The following is a 21,200-nucleotide window of genomic DNA, read 5'->3' on the forward strand; positions in this document are numbered from 1 at the left end:
TAGATAATTCCTTAATCACAGGGACCCTGGATAATTTCTAAATCACAGGGACCCTGGATAATTTCTAAATCACAGGGACCCTGGATAATTTCTAAATCACAGGGACCCTGGATAATTTCTAGATCACAGGGACTCTGGATAATTTCTAAATCACAGGGACTCTGGATAATTTCTAGATAATTTCTAAATCACAGGGACCCTGGATAATTTCTAAATCACTGGGACTCTGGATAATTTCTAAATCACAGGGACCCTGGATAATTTCTAAATCACAGGGACTCTGGATAATTTCTAGATAATTTCTAAATCACAGGGACCCTGGATAATTTCTAAATCACAGGGACTCTGGATAATTTCTAAATCACAGGGACTCTGGATAATTTCTAGATAATTTCTAAATCACAGGGACCCTGGATAATTTCTAAATCACTGGGACTCTGGATAATTTCTAAATCACAGGGACCCTGGATAATTTCTAAATCACAGGGACCCTGGATAATTTCTAAATCACTGGGACTCTGGATAATTTCTAAATCACAGGGACCCTGGATAATTTCTAAATCACAGGGACCCTGGATAATTTCTAGATCACAGGGACCCTGGATAATTTTTAAGTTATCCAAGAATTCAAATAAAACAAATTGCAGGATTTGGTATGACAACAGGACACTGATTGCTCTATGAAAACTTTTGGTCCAATATCTATTTTCATTAAAGTTTTTCAATGTTTTAGGGCTAAGACAAAGAGACATTTTATCTAGGCCCAGCAAAGCACTTTCAATTGATCCAGTTTAACAAAATTTGACTGTATGAAACTTTGCTTTTTAGATTTATTCTCACTCAACAAAGACAATCTATACAATAGGAACTACGTGGAATGTTGATATCAATGATGGATTGATTTACTGGGTGTTTATTTCTATCTTAGTAGACACACTACCTATTCTTGTACATTATATACACAAGGTCATTCAACCTTCTCAAAACTTCTTCATAAATATACAAATAGTATACATGTATGTATAATGATACACATGTAGAAACAACACACCAATAAGTTATTACAAAGTCTTTAACTATCATTAATACATTTTCTTTTGACAACAATATACAACCTTCTGACACTGAACATTTGTAAAATGATAAATAAAAAAACAGGAGTACATGTATCTGTGAAACATATGAATTTTAAGAAAGGGCAATAACTATGTAATTAAGTGTGGTACACTACACATCCTCTTAGTGTAAACAATGTATAGTTTAATGAAAGAATAATTATGGTCGGGACACAATATTGTGACAAAAGGCAATAACTCTGTAATTGAGGGGTTGTGGGCCCATTGGGGCTGTATCACTTACCTGGGTTTATCAGACCTATTCAGTTCCTTTATACATGGAAAATGATTTTGTGTCTGGTTGTATGTAAATAAAAATGGCCTTTGTTCAAGGCTAGTATCTTGATTAAAAACTCATTTATCAGTACAAGAAAATAATTTTGTTGTCTTTCTCTATTGGACCCATCAATTAACCCCTGGACTGCAGATTGTTTGTACAAAAGTCTGAAACATTAAATGAAAGTTGTTTTATCAAAACAAAAAATCCCTTGTTTCCCATGTTGTTCAGTAAGGTTGCCACCAGTTCTATGGAAATCCCTTCTCACAAAGACCCTGACTGTTGTCCTAGCAATAAACCAAGCAATCAAGCACATGAACATTTTCCCTATTGGGTCATTTTCGTATGTACCTAGGTATATATTTGTTGTTTGTGTTTTTGTTACAGGTAGGTTCCTGGGAAAAACAGATGACAGACACTGCGCCATATGGCATAAGCTCACCCCTCGTCTGGACCAGGTGTGCTAAAAATGACATGTATGACACTGCTGATGTATCTGATTGAAAACTCATCCTATAACAACTTTAGGGATAAATGATTTTAATAAACGTATAAATTAATGAAAAATCACAAACTGTTCAGAAAATGAATATTTATTTACATTATGTGGGTAAAGTGTCTTTGACAATGTATGAATATTCTTTATATATATTACCAGAAACAAACAACAACGTATATAAATTTATCATCAATTAACACACAAGTTCAACATTACTCACAGATATCTCTGATTACAGTGAAACATGTCTAACTGGGCATATTTCCACATTCCTACACAATCAGGCACAACAACAAGAGTAATTATAAAAGGGACTATAACTGATGTCACCAATCTCTCCTGCTGTTGATTGATATGAAATGTGATAAATACTGGAATTTCACTACATTAGTCCTCTCTGTAGGGGAGCCATTTTGTCAAATAAGAAAAAAGAACATCAACAATGTACTTGTTGTGTCAGACAACACCTATGTATTCATTTTCATCAAAACTGACACAACTGTCAACCAATCTAAAGCTACCCTCAGCAGCCATTTTGTTAAATAAGAAAATAAAATCCATCATTGTGGTCCTGATATCACACAATACCTATTCAACAATTTTCTTTAAAAAATCACTCATCTTAATTTCAACCATCAGAAGCTGCTATGATGCAGCCATTTTGTCCAATTGGAGAATGAATCTCTTCAATGTGTTTCTGGGGGAAAACCACACCCCTGCATACTAATTTTCAATGAAATCGGATGATATCTAAATTTTTGCCAAATTTTGACAAGTCACAGCCACAGACTGACCATTAAAATAACTTATCGAAACATGAAAAAGCTCTTTCACACCAACTCTCATACATGAATTTTCAGGTAGAGTTCCACTGAAAACTATCCTGGCATATTAGGAAAGAAGAATGTTGAAGCCCTATACTCCTATTTCCCCTTAAGGTCCTCACCCTATGCAATTGACCATAAGGGGTTGGAACACTTTTATTTATAGAAACCTTTTCTTTGATTTTGTAGGCCTTAGCCTAGGCCTTCTCTCAGATTTTGTAAGCCTTAGCCTAGGCCTTCTCTCAGATTTTGTAGGCCTTAGCCTAGGCCTTCTCTCAGATTTTGTAGGCCTTAGCCTAGGAACCTGTCAGCCAAACATCATTATTCTGGGACTCCGCCTTTACTGAGAAGAAGTTATTAAAATGGAAAAGTTAACACCAAACAGACAGATGGACGACAGAAGCCACACCATGGCTTATTTGGAAAGTTCAGGCCATGTGAGCTAAAATGATTGCCCTCCCCAAATTATATTTCAAATCAAATTTAGATGAAATATGTCTCTAAATACCAGAGAAGAAGGCTAAAACACCAATTTAGCCAAAGAGGGCCCACCTCTTGACCCCTCGAGCCTGCAATATCTTCATTTATATAAATCACATTGTTTCAGGCAAAGTTCGGATGAAATCTGTCCAGGCATTAGGGAGGAATATCAGGCCTGATTTCCAAATTTGCCTCAATTTTAACAGCCTACCATCTAATGAGCTATGAAAACCTAGTATCATTACTGTCACACCAACATCTACAGAATGTTAGACAGGTTTCACTGTAAACATTAATATTTCTATGAAAACTTTTACACATGAATAGCATGATGTTTTAACAAATAATTGCACATACCCACTAATACTGTCAATACAGACAACGCCTTGCATGTTATACAAAGCAGCTCTATTTAATACAAAAGTGTTGCATCAAGCTGTATATTTACATAAATAACATCATTTAAAGTTTCTCAGAACCTTGCTAATCTAGACATTTTCATCTTTCTGAAATATTTCCAGAAAAACATTTATTTCTCAATCTTTAAAAAGTTCAAAAATTGAATACAACAGGATATGCAGGTTGTGTGTTTTTGTTTTAAAAAGGTTAAAATAAAGCTTGTTTGTCTGGATTAGCAAGGACCATGGTGTAAATGAGATCAATTGTTTTATAAGTCTTCAAATTATATTGCCATCATGAAGACAACTCTGATTTATTCTGTTATTTTCCCCATTTAATATAATAGATGGGCTCGATGAGATTTTCGATTATGATACCAAAACTTACTTGTGAAACGTTAACAAATTAACCCCCCCTCCCCCGCTGAAAAAGAATTTAAACCATTTACTTTGGGTGATAAGAGGGATGATTTGACCCAGGACAGGGGTTTGATGCTTCATTGGTTAGAAACTCAAAAAACCCCATTAAACGTGTTTTCTATAATTGTTTTTAAACAAATATTCCTCCCCATGTGATACAGAAAAGAAGTTGAGACAGTTTGGATAATCAACATTAAATAAAACAAGATGACCATACAAGTTCATTAAGACAATTTCTACCAACTTGAACATTTCCAAGCAGACAACAACAAAATAACATGACTTGGGACAGTTGGTTTAAGTTTCTTAATTGACCAGTGACCTTGAAAGTGAGCTACAGACAATCATTTATTTGAACGCATGTGGTAGCTCTTCCTTCTAGTATGTTGCAGGCCTAACATGTGACCTGAATATAGGTCAAGGTCATTTTCTTTTTGCAAACTTTGTCCGGATTCATACTAAAAACCTTTAAGCCAAATATCATACTTCTGTGACTTTTTGTAATCAGATAGAGTCTTTTAGAGGTTTTATGAACTTTGACCCCTGTGACTTTTAATGTGGGTCAAGATCATTTCTTTTCTCAAACTTTGGACAAAGCCAAGGAACCCATCAGTCAAATACAACAATTCAGTGCCTTAAGGTTTATCAGAAGTTGTTTTTTTAGGATTTAATAAATTTGACCCATATGACCTTGAACATAGGTCAAGGTCATTGCTTTTTCAATTTTGTTGTGATTCATCCCAAAAAACCAACCAGCCAAATATCCTGACATTGGTTGTTGGCTAATAAGAAGTTGTTTAAATGGAAAAGTTGATGCCGGAAAGACAGATGACGGCACTTGGACCTCAGCATACTGAGCTATATAACCATTGCACAACATTGCTGAAGCTGATGAATCAGTTTTACAACTTACTAAGTTATGACAGAAATCATGATGAGCTAAAATTCAGTGAAAAGAAAATCTTCTCACTGTGACTTATAGTATAAGACTCCTGAGAATATGTCTATATATAGCAAATTGATGGCTATCGGGTTTGTATAATAAAAATGGAGCTTTTAAATGCAAACTGGAATCGTAAGGATGTTGTAGAATTGCGAGGTCAGACAGCCTATCAGATGGAAAAGGCAAAAATTGCACATCAGGTTAGTATGGTCAATGTATACAGCTTAAAAGCAAGCAAAATTAGGCTCCAGACATGAAACGTTTTTAAACGGCAATAACTCTGTATATAGGGTTCACAGGCCCTAAATTTTGTACATTGCACATTGCCTTAGTATCAATAAAAGTATGAAATTCTGCATTGTCGTATGTATCAACCATGTGTATGATGCATCTTTCAGCAATCAGACTAGGCTGTACTGATCTGTGGATGCTTTGATGATGCTATCGTCTAATGGCTGTGAGGTGGTGATAGGTAGGAGAAACATTATAGAACATGATCTGGTGGATGGACATGACAATTATCACTAAAAATCATCAACCTTTGTTCTGAGCCATTATTTCTAAGATGAATCAGATTTTACTCTTTATCTGAAGAGATTTAATTTGTGTAAAATGTGTGTGAAGTTTGTGAAACAAAAACATGCATACACGAGACAAGGAGCATAACTCTTACTAACTATCGTAATATTTTGGGGGACATGACAGGATATTTGATATCTTAAAGTTAGGATATGTAGCATTCTACTGTGTAACAAAATAGAAATTCTAAACTACTTACACATACAGCACACCTAAAATAGCAGCAAACTTGACCTGACTTGTATCTAATACAGAAACAACTATAAATGTGACGTGTTAATTATTGCACACAAAAATATGGAGACATTGACAAATGCAAAACAAAAATCATCTCAAAAGAGAAAGAGAGGGGAAAAAAACCACTTTTTTTGCTTCAAAATCTGAATCAATGATTAGCCTCTAAGATTTTCCAACAGTAATTTGAAATTTCAACCCAAAAAAAAACATTCCAAATATAGTTTGTGAATATCAGTACAGTTTCCTTACTTAAACATGAATCTTGCTTTGGCCCATTTCGTGGGGTGAGTTGCTCTTAAGACAAATTTCATGAACTGCCTTTGCAGTTCATGTTGAATTAGCCTCCCGAACAACCCCTTCAAAATGACCAAAGATTGAATGCTTATATTTCAGTTAAATTGGTTTGTTTTCAATATATTGAACTAATCCAAGTCTATAGTTACCAGAACTAGAGCAAAGTTAAATGAACTGAGTTAAAAGTATAGTCTGACATTTTAACTTAGAGGATGATCAAACAGTATTAGTCAGGCAAAACAAGGTTATACGACACAATTTAAAACGAAAAATTCAAAACAACATAAATAAATTGTAATAATTGATTTTGTCAATATATCAGAGAAAACATGAAAATTCTTCAACCTCGAAGAATAACATCTGTACCGAGTTCCACAGACGTGTCCTGCTTCCCACAAACTGGGCAGTAGTCATCTTTAAATTGTCATAGCGTGTGTTGTGACTCTTCTTATGTATCCATGGCACCAAGAACTTAGTCAAACAGATGTATCAGATTCACTCAGTCGATGATCTTGGTCTTGTTCATGATTTTCATTTCAGTCAGTGGAGGGATGAAAAATCCTTAGCAGATGACAACATTTCTCGGTTTTTAAGCTAACATAGCAAGCAAATCTGTTCTGCTGTAAATTTCCTCCATGTCACATTTTGATTGTTTAATGGTTTACATCATTACATGCACTTATCTCATCCAATTTATATTCTACAAATCTGGAGTAAATTTGAGTTAAAAGTTTAGCATCAAACATGTGTTGTCTCCCCTTACAGAATCTGTGAAGGCCATTTTCATACACCTAGAACACTCTTCATCTCGTCAAATACATGGACAAATGAAAAAGGCTAGATTTGGTAGTTTCATTGAGCCAAATTGAACTACAATAGTGTGAAACTAAATACATTTCATTCATTTATGTTTTCATTTGAAAATATTGATCTAAATTTGTGAAGTTTGACAATAAGACAACAACTTGTATTGAAATACAGTAAAATAAATATATAGAGAATAGAAAGGGTGGAAGTTTGATTATAACACATTGATAAATGACAAATACAACCACCGACATATTGTAAACACAGAAGTAGTATACTGAGGTGATGCAAGGCCACACTGTGGGCCTGGCTCACTAGAAATAAATATTCCCAGTAAATAACAGATTATATCCTCACTTTATTTCAGAACCTCACCATTTTTCTATCACACATTTACCTGTAAGGGTATACTTCGGAAGAGGAATATTTTGTTTTTGGTTTTAAAGATAATCTCTTGTGTAGAAAGCGTGGATCACACACAAAATGACAGATGGTCAGTATAATTATGGCTGAACAATTCAAGATACACAGCTATATGTATATAGAGAAATGTGGAAATCAAAGGTACATTTTCTGAAAGTCAAATTCACATCTTTTGTGAGATTTTCACAGTTCACAGTTTCTATACTAAACTGAAGCACATTGTAAGATGTTTGTTCGTTGCTAACTTCCTTTGCTTAAAATAAAAAGGCTAATTTCACCAAATTACGATGTTCTATGTTATTCCTTGTTACAAGGAATACATTATCATCAATGCCATATTAAGAGAAATGCCCGATAACAAACAAGACATCCCAGAAGGATCTTGGTGCCCACCATTTTTTAATCCTCATTTGTTCTATTAAAAGTTGGATCTTTTCTCTTCTGTTCTTTTTTATCTTGTTTGCATGTAATTTTATACAGCAGGCCTAAAGGGCGTGCATCACTCATCTTGCTTAAGCTGCAACTGCTTTATCAAAACTGAACTAAAAAAAAGTCTGAAGGTTTATATCTATTTCCTCTTAAGGCTCCTAATCTCTGTCCCCAGTGGGTCAGCCAAACCATTCCTACAGACCTCTCCTTAGAAGTCTCCTTCACCTAAGCATGCTTCAGACTAAATTGGAACAGAATCCAGACTTTCCTCCTGAAGAAAGTCTTTAAAACATTTGCACTTGTTTCACCTCTTGGGCCAAGCCCTTCCTATCACAAGGGGCCAAGGTCCTCTGTGTTTTACAAAATTGAGTCCCTTCTACCCAAAAATGTTTCAGACCAAATTTTGACCGAATCCAGGCATTCCTACAGAAGAAAAGTGATTTTACATAATTAAATCTAATTGACATATAAGGCCCTGCCTCTCTAGCCACATGGGGGCCTGAGATCCATCATTTATACAAAATTGATACCCCCTCACCCAAGGATGTTTCAGACATAGTTAGGAAAGAATCCTGACATTCCCAAAGAAGAAGGATTCTTAAAACTTGCTCCATTTTCCCTTTTGGGCTCTGACCCTATCGCCCTAGTACACCAAGACCCCTCATTTATACAAAATCGGAACCATCTTCACCCAAGAATACTTCAGAATAAATCTGAACAAAACCCAATCATTTATACAAATGAAGAATCATTTTACAGAACTTGCTAAATTTTTCCTTTTTTACCCCATCTCTCAGGCCCTGGTGGGGCTGAAACCTACAATTTATACAAACTTTATTCACCTCCCATCAAATTAGGTAAAAAGCTGTTCAGTTGTTCATGACTAGCAGTGATTTTTAGTAGAAAATTGAATGACACTGGACACCAGACACTGAACAACAGATGCCAGACACAAGATGCTAGACGATAGATGCCGAGCATGACATAAGTTCACAGGTAGTTTAGACAAGGTGATGTTAAAAACAATAATCTTTAACTGTCAAATAAAGAAGGTCCCCAGTTTCTGATCTGTTCCAAAGTCAAGAGAACACAACTAGGGACAAAGGGGAACCTGCATCGTAAATCTAAAACAGATCTATCCAATATTTGTCAAGTGATAACAATAATACACTTGCATTGACAAAATCCTAACTACCACCTGTCTGCCATCTTGTTCTTCTTACAGTCCAAAAAACAAAAGGCCACAACTTGGTAGCAAGGGGATTCACTTATAGAATTTAAGAAAGATTGATCCAAGTACTTCTAAAGAAATAGCAAAAATGTACATAGTCAAAATACAACATGGCCACTTATCATGTTGCTATTTAACTGGTCCCAATATCCAGAGGGCACAACCAGGGAACCAAGGGGAACCTTACATAAGAAATTTCAGAAAGATCCATTCTGCCGGAAATAGTGTGAACAAATTGTAATAGTCAAATTGTAAGCATTGATGTATCAACGAAGGACCAAAGGGAACGAAAATTTGGGAAATATCTATCCATCGTGTACTTGACAAGAAATCTTTATAACAAGATTTATTTTAAGGACAAAGGAAGGAAAGACCACCGACGCAGGGCAATATTTAACAGCCTACCACCACTTGACTGAATGACAAATTACACATCTGTACTTCACTAGGAATAACTATTTAAGACATTTACCAAGTGTCCCAATGTTTCTAAATGTTCTGTTTCCTCCAAGTACTGGGTCAAAGACAACTTACAGATACATCATTGAAACGTTGGTCTGCAGGCATGTGAAAAACACTAAGCCACTCTTTTTGTGGTAGTTTGATTCTAACCATTTAAAATGTAGATGTAGAATGACTTAGAGATAGTCCTAATGTAGAGCGTTGCGCTGTTATCAATCCATCTCCTCCTTTTTCTCTGCATCTGTCTCAATTTCTTCACATAAATCAGTGTTTGATGTTTCCTTCAGAGCAAACAAATTCTTTTCCTGAATTGCACAGATAGCCTCTTCCCAGCAGGATAGTGTCTGAACAGAAATAATAACAAACTGTAAATTGACCTGTATTTTACAATATTCTCTATAATCCCACAAGTGATTCCATTTCTGCTGAAGACTGCCAATTCAGACTTGTGTAATTTGGTAACCTGTGAAATCTGGACAGTACGTGTCAAACTAAACAAGATTCAAGGCAGGAGCTTTGATAAAGAATGATGAATAAAGCTATGAAAGCTTTCAAATTTGATAATAAAAAAGTAGATGTTTGTTCAAGATGTGAAAACTTTACCTAGGAATCTTTTTCAAATGGCCTTCTTTATTAGAACTTAAATCACCATCTTAAAATACAACATTATCTCAATAACACACTTTCATAACACAATTTCAAGGTATTGCACCCTTAATCTGATTATAGTTGACACCTATTAGTTTGATGCCTATCAGGTTATATTGAGCTTTTTGTCAATATCTCAATCTGCTAGGTTGACACCTTTCAGGTTAATATAAGCAAGTTGTAAATCTGCTATGTTGACACCTATCCATGTACTAGGTTAATGCCTACCCTTCATAGTAACCTATTTGTCTATTAACTAGGTTAATGCCTACCCTTTGTAGTAAGTTATTTGTCAGTTAACTAGGTTAATGCCTACCCTTTGTAGTAAGCTATTTGTCTGTTAACTAAGTTGATGCCTACCCTTTCATAGTGAGCTATTTGTCTAATAACTAGGTTAATGCCTACCCTTTGTAGTAGGCTATTTGTCAACTAACAAGGTTGATGCCTTCCCTTTCGTAGTGAGCTATTTGTCTATTAACTAAGTTGATGCCTACCCTACGTAGTAAGCTATTTGTCTATTAACTAGGTTGATGCCTACCCTTTCGTAGTAAGCTATTTGCCTATCTGCTAGATTGATGAAGAGTTCCTTGAGGTCACGTTGTTTGTTTTTGTGCCATCTCTCCATGTCCACCCTGAGGTCTGCATCAGCACAAGCTGTTTTATCATTTAATGATTCCATTTGCGTAGTGAGCTGAAATGAAGAAGTAAAATTCAATCAGGTTTGGTATTATAAAGTTTAACATCTGTCATTCCTGTACACACTGTGAAGAGTTTGCCATAAATCAGGTTTTGGGCCTGTCCATCAGGTTCATTTGAGCCCCATTCATCTGGTTCCAGGGAGATAAAATCCCTCATTTGGGCCCCATTCATCTGGTTACAGGGAGATCAGATCCCTAATTTGGGCCCTATCCATTAGGTTATAGGGAGACCAGATCCATAATTTGTACAATTTGAAATATCCACCTTGTTTTAAGCTTCCAACCAGATATTAGTGATACCCATGCAGTCCATAGTTTAGAGAACTTACCAGTAATATAACCCAGTTTCTTCAGAGAAGAACTTGTTTCAATCATTAATAACCATATAACCCTGTATTGCCCACCTCTTAGCCCTCAGAGAGATCAGAACCTCTATTTGTAGAATTTTGAATCACCACCTCCACTCAGAGCTTCCAAGCAAATACAGCAGCAATAATGCCAGATTCCTCCCATTTAGCTACATATCTCAGCCCCCAGGTGGGTCAGCCCCACCATTTACACAACTTGATCCTCCACTTCCCAAAAAATTTTCAAAGTAAATGCTAGTGGTATGCAGTGAATTATTCTAGAGAAGAAGTGGGGGAGTTGGTACAATTCTAAATCCCCACCACCTCTGATCAAATATGAATCAAGTGTATAAATGTTGGTTTATGGCAATTAAGCCAAATTCCCCCTACAACACCATTTGCACAACTATGAATCCCCACCAAATAAGTATGGTTTTATTCAAGTTACAGTCCTATCAATGTTTTAAAAGAAGTTATTTGAAGAAATTGTTGATGATGGAGTACAGCAAAAGCTTACCTTGGTCTTTAGAACCTTTTGAGCTAATAATAGTAAAATCACTTTAGAAAGAAAACTTTAAGACGTTGACAGTAAACAAATGCTTTACAGCATGTCACACTTACATCTGTAATTTGTTGTTCTAATTTATCTTGCTTTTGTTGTTTCACGTCTTCGGGATCCTTTCCAAGAAAAGCTCCGATGGAGTAGGTCTGGTCTGATATCTTCACCTGAAGTGTAAAGTTATTGTTAACACATCTGTCTACAGTTACTGTTAACACATCTGTCTACAGTGATGAAGTGTGAAGTTACTGTTAATACATCTGTCTACAGTGCTGAAATGTTGAGTTATTGTTAACACATCTGTCTACAGTGATGAAGTGTTAAGTTACTGATAACACATCTGTCTACAGTGATGAAGTGTTAAGTTACTGTTAATACATCTGTCTACAGTGCTGAAATGTTGAGTTATTGTTAACACATCTGTCTACAGTGATGAAGTGTTAAGTTACTGATAACACATCTGTCTACAGTGATGAAGTGTTAAGTTACTGATAACACATCTGTCTACAGTGATGAAGTGTTAAGTTACTGATAACACATTTGTCTACAGTGATGAAGTGTTAAGTTACTGTTAACACATCTGTCTACAGTGATGAAGTGATATCACAAATTTAAGTCAAACAAGTAAAACATCCCCACAGTTATTATTGATGTACATGATAGGCTAAAGCTGATCAAAAATGTGATGAAAATTCAATAATACTTGAATTTCACTACAACAGGACATCTGTGTAGGACAATCATTTAGTCCAATAACACAATATCATTATTGAGTTTGTTATGTCAGACAACGCCTATGTACTAATTTTTACAATATGTAAATTTTGACCAATCAGAAGCTCCCCTCGGCAGACATTATGTTAAATCAATGAGGCTTATGGGCCTTAACGGTCACCTAACTATAAAGACCTATATATGACAGGTCAACTTGGCCCAAGTTGTTCATCTTCTCTATAGCTAACAAAGAAGATGTGGTCAATTTATAAAAACATTTTCAGCAAATATGAAATCTTTTTTCTTATAAATGCTACTACACAAATACTGTGAGTCTGAACCTATTGCTTGTTGAAAGAAGAAATTTACCTGTTCTCGTTCATCCTTTTTCTTACTCAGCTCTTCAATTGTTATGTCATACTCCATCTGGATAGCATCTCTACGTCGTAGAACAGCCTAAAAATATATATATCCCATAGAAGTACACTGAATAGCATCTCTACGTCGTAGAACAGCCTATTAATATATATATCACATAGAAGTACACTGAATAGCATCTCTACATCGTAGAACCGCAGATAAATATATATGTCACATAGAAGTACACTGAATAGCATATCTACGTCGTAGAACCGCAGATAAATATATATATCACATAGTAGTACACTGAATAGCATCTCTACGTCGTAGAACAGCCTATAAATATATATATCACATAGAAGTACACTGAATAGCATCTCTACGTCGTAGAACCGCAGATAAATATATATATCACATAGAAGTACACTGAATAACATCTCTACGTCGTAGAACAGCCTAAAAATATATATATCACATAGAAGTACACTGAATAGCATCTCTACGTCGTAGAACCGCAGATAAATATATATATCACATAGAAGTACACTGAATAGCATCTCTACGTCGTAGAACCGCAGATAAATATATATATCACATAGAAGTACACTGAATAGCATCTCTACGTCGTAGAACCGCAGATAAATATATATATCACATAGAAGTACAGTCTGTATATACACCGTGTACAATACCCAGAATTGCTAAAAGTGTGAGCACCATGGGCTGCAAGTTAAAACAGTCGAAAGAAAGGTCATTGTAGGGCAGACAATATTTTGGTATCACTCCTAAAGGATTTTTATTTGACTTTCCATATATTGCACTTACCCCCTCAATGTTTAGAGTTTAATTCTAGTCCGTACCTTTGGCTGAATACTGTATGGTTACTTCAGATACTTTGACACAGATTTGCTAGTCTATTCTGACTTTTCAGTTTTGAAATGCATATTTTTCTTGTAGCAATGCCACTGGTCATCAATAGATAGGAGTTATAAGAAGATTTGTTGCTGGTATAATCAGTAACAAATCCTGTACAATAGACCCTGTGTAAACAGAAGTGTACCACCGTATCACCATAAACAGTACGACTTGTCACATCCACACGGACTTACCTTGATGGCATCACAATAGAGAGTGTATTCTTTGAGAGGCTGTGAGAAGTTTGCTTCCGTCCGCTCAATCTGCAAAAACAGTGTAACATCATGTATATATTCCTGGTGTAATATAGTCTGTTTATATTTGTGGAGAAACGTTTATAAATGTAAAACCAATATACAACTATGCTTCCAAAGACACCTAGAATTACAATTACTGGACCAAGTTTTTCTGTAGTAACATCACTGCACAGAAACTGATCTACAGACACATTTCTCTAGATGTACCTCTACAATCACCACATATCTCTCTAGATGTAACCCTACAATCACCACATATCTCTCTAGATGTACTCCTACCATCACCACATATCTCTCTAGATGTACCCCCTACAATCACCACATATCTCTCTAGATGTACCCCCTATAATCACCACATATCTCTCTGAATGTAACCCTACAATCACCACATATCTCTCTGAATGTAACCCTACAATCACCACATATCTCTCTAGATGTACCCCTACAATTACCACATATCTCTCTAGATGTAACCCTACGATCACCACACATCTCTCTAGATGTACCCCCTACAATCACCACATATCTCTCTAGATGTAACCCTACAATCACCACATATCTCTCTAGATGTACCCCCTACAATCACCACATATCTCTCTAGATGTACCCACTACAATCACCACATATCTCTCTAGATGTAACCCTACAATCACCACATATCTCTCCATATGTTCCTCTAAAATCACCACAATACTTCTGTAGTTATACATAAGCATCAACAAATCTCCTTCCCTGTTTCAAATGTGTGATTAGAAATTTCATTTTTGAAGTCAATGTACACAAATAACATTTATGAAATCTTTGACACAATGATCAATCAGTTAGATAAACATATAACTGCAAGGAAAATGCCTTTTTCAATCTTACTACAATTCAGATATTATCATTATGATACACAAGTTTCACTTATTGTAGCTTTTGTGTACATACCACTTCCTTCAGAGCATCACAGCTGGAGTCCACAGCCTTTGACATTGCCAACAGTGAGGTTGTAAGATTGTCCTCAGAGTTTGCCCACAGAGTATATATTGGTCCCCAGTCCTTCATCTCTAACAAATATTCTGAAACCACAAAAAAATTCATAATCTGAAAATTTTATTTGATGTGACTTAGCTGAGAGTACAAGTGCTGTTTTAGTTGTCAGAAGGAAACCAAAGTATGGAAACAACTAACCCAATAGACATCCTCGACTGCTGCTTTAAGTACTAACTTTTATTCTAGAGGAATGTGATATGACACTCACAATTAAATACATTTATCATGCAGTGATGCACAAATGTTGAATACTTTCAGATCTTAAAAATAGAAAAGACTGATATGTCAGTGATTAAGCCAGAAAAATGAAAGAAAATGATCGACTATCCTGAAACCTTCTTCATAACCTAAAGTATTCCCCTCCCCCCACTTCTACAAAGGTAAATGTGAAACCCCCTCCCCCACCTCAACAAAGGTAAATGTGAAACCCCCTCCCCCACCTCAACAAAGGTAAATGTGAAACCCCCTCCCCCACCTCAACAAAGGTAAATGTGAAACCCCCTCCCCCACCTCAACAAAGGTAAATGTGAAACCCCCTCCCCCACCTCAACAAAGGTAAATGTGAAACCCTGCATAATGAAATTTACCAAATTGTTTATCCATGAAGTGTATTTCATTCTTCCATGTCTGGGTTGGGTATTGAGAATTTTTTGATTTGAATCAATTTGAATTTGGCATCAGTGGAACTTGAGAAATTAAAAATGTGTAGAGTTAACATACTGCATAGTGACATGCAAGGCAAACCATGATGTATGTAGGTCATCCTGACTGTTAGGTCAGATGGCCCAGCAACTAAACAGTGACCTCACCTCCCTGTTCCTTGGACACTCTTTGTGATATTCTGTCGAGAACACCAAGCTTATCAGAGAAGGACTGAACATATTCATGCATCATTGTGAACTCTGGAGAGCGATTTTTCATCATGTAGGCAGCGCTGATGTTGTGTATGGAGTCAGAGACACGACTAAGGATACCAGATCCCTGCTTCTTGTGTGCTTGGAATTCCTAAACCCAAATTTCATATACATATATTACACTTTGAAATATGTTTTATTTTTCAATTAATTAACACAAATGAAATAGTTCAATTGAAGATATTCAGAAAATACGAGCAGAAAAAGCACTGTGAATGCTGTAAAAATGTTTCTCAACTTGCATGTACAAAAATATTTTTAAGCTAGAAATGTGATATGTATCTCTTTCATCTAATTATTGAGACCAATTTGGTTAACTGCCCTCCTATCAAATTAACTATTGATGTTTCAGACAAAAGTGTTCAAAATCTGCTAATAATTTTAGATACAATAGCATTTTATAGCAAAGATTTGGCTAATTTCTCTTTTAGGATTCTGCTTCCCTGTCCCCATAGGTTGAACTGTTTCAGAAAATTCGTCCTTTTTCATATAGAAAAAAAGGTAAAAATAATGGTCTTACCCAGGCTTTGGCAGTAAGGAATACACGAAAGTTTGTATCAAAGGACAGCACTGGGTGATCAGCTATCCTAGTCAGAAATTTCTGTAGAGCTGACTGCCGTACTTGTAAGAACTCTTGGCTGAATCTATCTAAGCGTCGTAGACTGTGCTTTTCTGGCAATGGCTTCAAAGTTCAAAAGAATGACAAGATGAATCCAACTAAAGAAACAAGTTATCAAAAACAGTACAAATATCTTCATCATTCCATTTAGACTTATTAGGAAAACATTATTGTGGACACAAAAATGCTGGTAAGGAACTTGTAACAAAGACTGATATTGGTGAATTGTTCACCTGTTCTGCAACCTACAAATAGAACTTGTCAATTTCTGCAAATATGAAAGCTAATTCCGAAAACAAAAGGTTTAAGGTTTACATCTTACCCCTGTATCCTTGAAAGTCATTAATTTCAAAAGAGACCCATTGTTTACTCAAAACTAGTTCCATTTCCTGAAAGATGCTTCTGACCGATTTTAGATAAAACCCTATCATTCTTACAAGACTTCAAATAATATACATCTCCTCATGGCCAAGACCTACTATCTATACACAAGAATTACAATGATGTCCCATGTGTCCCTGCTCCTCATGTCAGATTTATAAAAAAACATACCTACGGAGAGAGAAATTATATTGGTTAAAAGTAGAGCTAAACGGGAAACTTTAACACAGCACAATTAAGTTACAAAGTATATTTAAAAGTAAATTGTAGGTGAAATTAAGAAGCTGAAGTATGTGTTGAAGAAGCCATACATGGAAATAAGTATATTCTTGGTTTGGTTTTGACAGCTCAAATACTTTCAACCACGCTTAGAGCCCATGGGTTTTAAATCCTGATCATAAAGACCTACTTTGCCACCTTGTACAGGTAATTAGATAGATCAAACCATGTGTTTCCTGATCAGAAAACAATGTTGTTTTGACATCACAGAATAGAATCAAACGGCTTATTTCTCATATAACATCAACTTATGACTTACAGGTACTAGGTGTGTAGGGTAGCTTTCCTCTAGCCGTTGTCGTAGCCACAGGAAATCATTATACCTTCGCCTGACAGAGTACTCGCTGTCGTCAAACTCACTCCTGGTGGTCTACAGTACAAAATGTAAGTTAAATCAATAACAGTTTTGAATGAGTTGAACAGGTCTTCTGGTTCACATATTCCCTACTTGTAAGATTAAACAATAACCTATCAAGCACATCATGCCATATTTTACACAGACAAATAGGGGAGATCAGTGATTATTTTCAGGGTTTTTGATTTCAATTAATAGAGGTTTGTGTGCAACATGTTTGTCAAAATTTTTCACTCAGTTTTCAATAATGAGAATCTATTCAAATATTATGAATAAAGTTCGAATGTATTCTTAGTATTTCGAGACAAGAGAAAATTTTCAAGTCAAAAGAAGATTTTCAAAGTTTGCTAGCCCCATTGATTACCTACTTGCTGTATAACCAAACATTGGACCTATGACACCATGGCAGCCATATTAGATAAGACAACAAATATAGGTATAAACCTGGGAGGGAACTACAAAATACAGGAGTTTTTACATTGTGAGGCAAAATCATGCTCCAAGGAATGGCTTGTGTGCTTGCTATTTTTGCTTTCTAGACCTCAAGTCCATAGAAATTCAGGGGAGACAAGTCTTTTTGGAAAAAAACAACCTATAAAGACCCAAAACTAATAAAATATGATTGGAGAGTGGGATATCTTGTTCAATATTTCAACCTTTAAATCTGTGATAAACTAATCAGAGGTACTGTTCTCTAGTTGTAATATGACAATTAAAAATATCTGAACAAGATCAAAACAAAAGATATTTTAATAATTCACCTTTGTGTTAATTCTAAATGTGACATAGGCCTCCATTGTGCTTGTATGTTTCTCTGGGTCATCTACAACCACAAAGAGGTCACGAGTCTCATCATCAAGGTCATCATCGTACCGACTCAAGTTGGCTATCAGACTGGAGCTGCGCGACACGCTCAGGTCAGATTTTCCAGAGGCATCTAAACTAAGACTCTCCATCTGTGAATATCAAGGAGTGCTACTTAACACTTAGAACAACATTTAAACATGTAACAAGTTCTGAGAATAGCAACGAGTGCTACTTTAATTTGTAAACTGGCTGCATCAACAAGAGGCCCATAGGGCCTGTATTGCCCATCTAGATCTTAAAGCCCAGCAAGGTGTACATGCTTATAGGTTGGTATCTCAAGTATTCCCAAATTACAACTCAAGTCATTTCATCTCTTTGATAGCAACAACCAGTGGGTAAATTCTTATATCATGTCTGTCTTTTTCTTTTGATGTCCAGTAATTTTATATGGTTACTGTTTAAAAAATATGATTGAGAAAAAAAGTCCTGGGGGGTAGAATCAGATCCCTGGGCCATTTTTTCCATCATGATTCAGTTTATCTATTAATGCCCAACATTGCTATTTATGGTTATGTGGTGGGAATCTCAACTGTTTCAAGGACGTAACCCAGAAACCTAGTCCTGAGGGTAGGAGCCAGACACCAGGGCCAACTCTTACATTATGATTGTGTTTTGATCCCCAACATTGCTATTATAAATGGTTAGTGGGTCAGAGTTCTTAACTGCTCTAAAGACATAACTAGACAATTCTCTTACTGTGCCCCTCTCCTCCTGCCCTAGAAAGGTAAGACCCACCATTTACAAAAAAAATTGTTTCCTTTCATCAAAACGTGCTTTAGACCAAATTTGGACAAAATCCAATTATTCCAAGGACTTTAAATAATTGTACTATATATCCCCTATTGGCCTCTCCCCTCCTACCCCAGGGGAGTGAGACTCACTGTTTATACAAAACTGATTTCCCTTCATCTAAACATGTTTCAGAACAAAATTGGACAAAGCCCAATCATTCCTACAAGAAGAAGTAGGATTTGAAAGAATTGGCTCTAGTTCCCCTATTGGGCCGTGCTCCTTCTACCCCAGGGGGGGGCGAGAGTCACCATTGAAAGAAAATTCATTACACTTCGCCCAAAATGAAATGGGTACAAACATAAGGACACTAAGGGGGTCCTATCTATGAAATCTGAGAAATGAAAATAACAAATTTTCATTGTCAAAATCAATGATATCTCCCTGGAAGACATTTTGTTTTTCTGATCTGTCCCAAAATCCAAATGGAATAACTGGGGACCAAGCGGGACATACATAGGAAATTTGAGAAACATCCATCCATTGGTTCTCAAGATCTAGTGATAACAAACTTTGCTTGCATTAAAAGCTAAAATGGCTAAAAGCAAATGTGAACTTTCAATTCACTGCTCTGTTTTGTTGTTTCTTTTTTCAAAATTAGTATCTTCATTTTGCTTTAAATCATAGGTTTCAAGATTCATTCATTCATAACTGCATTTTAATTGTCTTTTCCTTTGCTTGGTTGTAATTATCCCATGAACAGCAAGGGTCACTTTGAGGCGGTATATATTTCCTTGCAGTAGCCGGTGGCTACCTCACTTAACAACATACAGAAGGCCTGTCACATTCATTCAGAGTAATCAGGATAAAATGCCTTGGTCATGGATACAACCAAAAAAACACAAATTAACCGATTCTCAGCTTCTTGTGAAATGTAAAAACTAGCATGGTTAGAAAGTATAAAACCACCGGTCTTCAGTGAGGTTATGTATTGGCCAATGTCTGACGGCTCAGCTACCATGGCCGTCATTTTGATCAAATTGAATAAAATGCAACACAGCTAGTAAAAACACTTTAACAATGTTGATCAATGATGTGACAATGCAGTAATAACTACTTTATGTTACGATGTGGATATCACTCAAATGAGGCTATTTAACCAGGTAACCATGTGATGCTTTTCGCTTTTTCTTGTTGTTTTAAAGAACTTAATGTTTCTGTATCTGTATTGTTACGCTGCTAGATCCCAAAAGTTGTATAGTTGCAGTATCCCTAACCAACACACATGACTGTCACTCAAATACAGGACTATTACTGGTATGCTATTCTCGGCCCCCATCGGCTGTCAAGTTTGTTGATATACTATCTGACAAGGTGAAAAGAAGGGCAATAACTCTGGGAGATCAGAATGTGTAACGCATAAACGAGAGTGCACCCAACCCGATTCATGCAATATCCATCATTGAGATATCTGAACACCACTTGGACATGGACAACTCTGATACTAAATGATAGGATCTTTAGATATGTAAACAGAGGCCACAGGACTGCCTCAATAGAAATATCATTAATTGATAGAATGTGTAAATGGGATCGTACGAAAGATCATAACACGCCCCATGTATGAACGTTACAGAAAATAGAAATAAATCTACTTAACACCACGGACTTAAATATAGTTATCTAATTCACTTATGCATCAAGAAAGAATTAAAGAAATGTATTATATCTAAGTTTAATGACAATCACTAATCAGCTATGTTTAATCGATATTTTTGTTTTGCTGAGAGTAGCAAAGGTAGGGATGACGCAGACAATGCGATGGATAAGGGAATTTCTTTACCTCTCCCTCGTCACTTGGATCTAGACCGCTAATTAATGGATCTTTGAATTTATGCTGATCGTTTGATGCATCAGAAGATGTGTTATCGTCTTCTTTCCCGGGGAAGATGTCTTCCGAGCTGGCCATTTTCAGCACCGGATCCCTGATATCAATGATAATCAGCTGTTCATGTATACTTTGTTTTTATTGGTCGAAGTATTAATTCCAACTAATCAGAAACCTCGTAAGATTTACCACTCGGCAGGCTACGTTTTCAATGCTG

The 21,200-nt window shown here is 36.0% G+C and overlaps 1 protein-coding gene across 1 annotated transcript; it reads right to left on the bottom strand.

The window, feature by feature from the left end:
* Positions 1–9,630: 9,630 nt before the first annotated feature.
* Positions 9,631–21,064, bottom strand: LOC132560358 (sorting nexin-30-like). The gene is made up of 11 exons (XM_060225029.1): positions 20,939–21,064; positions 18,261–18,455; positions 17,404–17,514; positions 16,386–16,547; positions 15,761–15,956; positions 14,847–14,977; positions 13,854–13,922; positions 12,754–12,840; positions 11,733–11,837; positions 10,605–10,757; positions 9,631–9,762 (listed from the first exon to the last, which is right to left on the bottom strand). The coding sequence occupies exons 1-11, from the start codon at positions 21,062–21,064 to the stop codon at positions 9,631–9,633; spliced, it is 1,467 nt and encodes a 488-aa protein (XP_060081012.1).
* Positions 21,065–21,200: the final 136 nt, after the last annotated feature.

This window comes from Ylistrum balloti, unplaced genomic scaffold (genome assembly GCF_031769215.1).
Source record: "Ylistrum balloti isolate Yb309-2 unplaced genomic scaffold, AGI_CSIRO_Ybal_v1 Utg371052, whole genome shotgun sequence".
Taxonomy (NCBI): domain Eukaryota; kingdom Metazoa; phylum Mollusca; class Bivalvia; order Pectinida; family Pectinidae; genus Ylistrum; species Ylistrum balloti.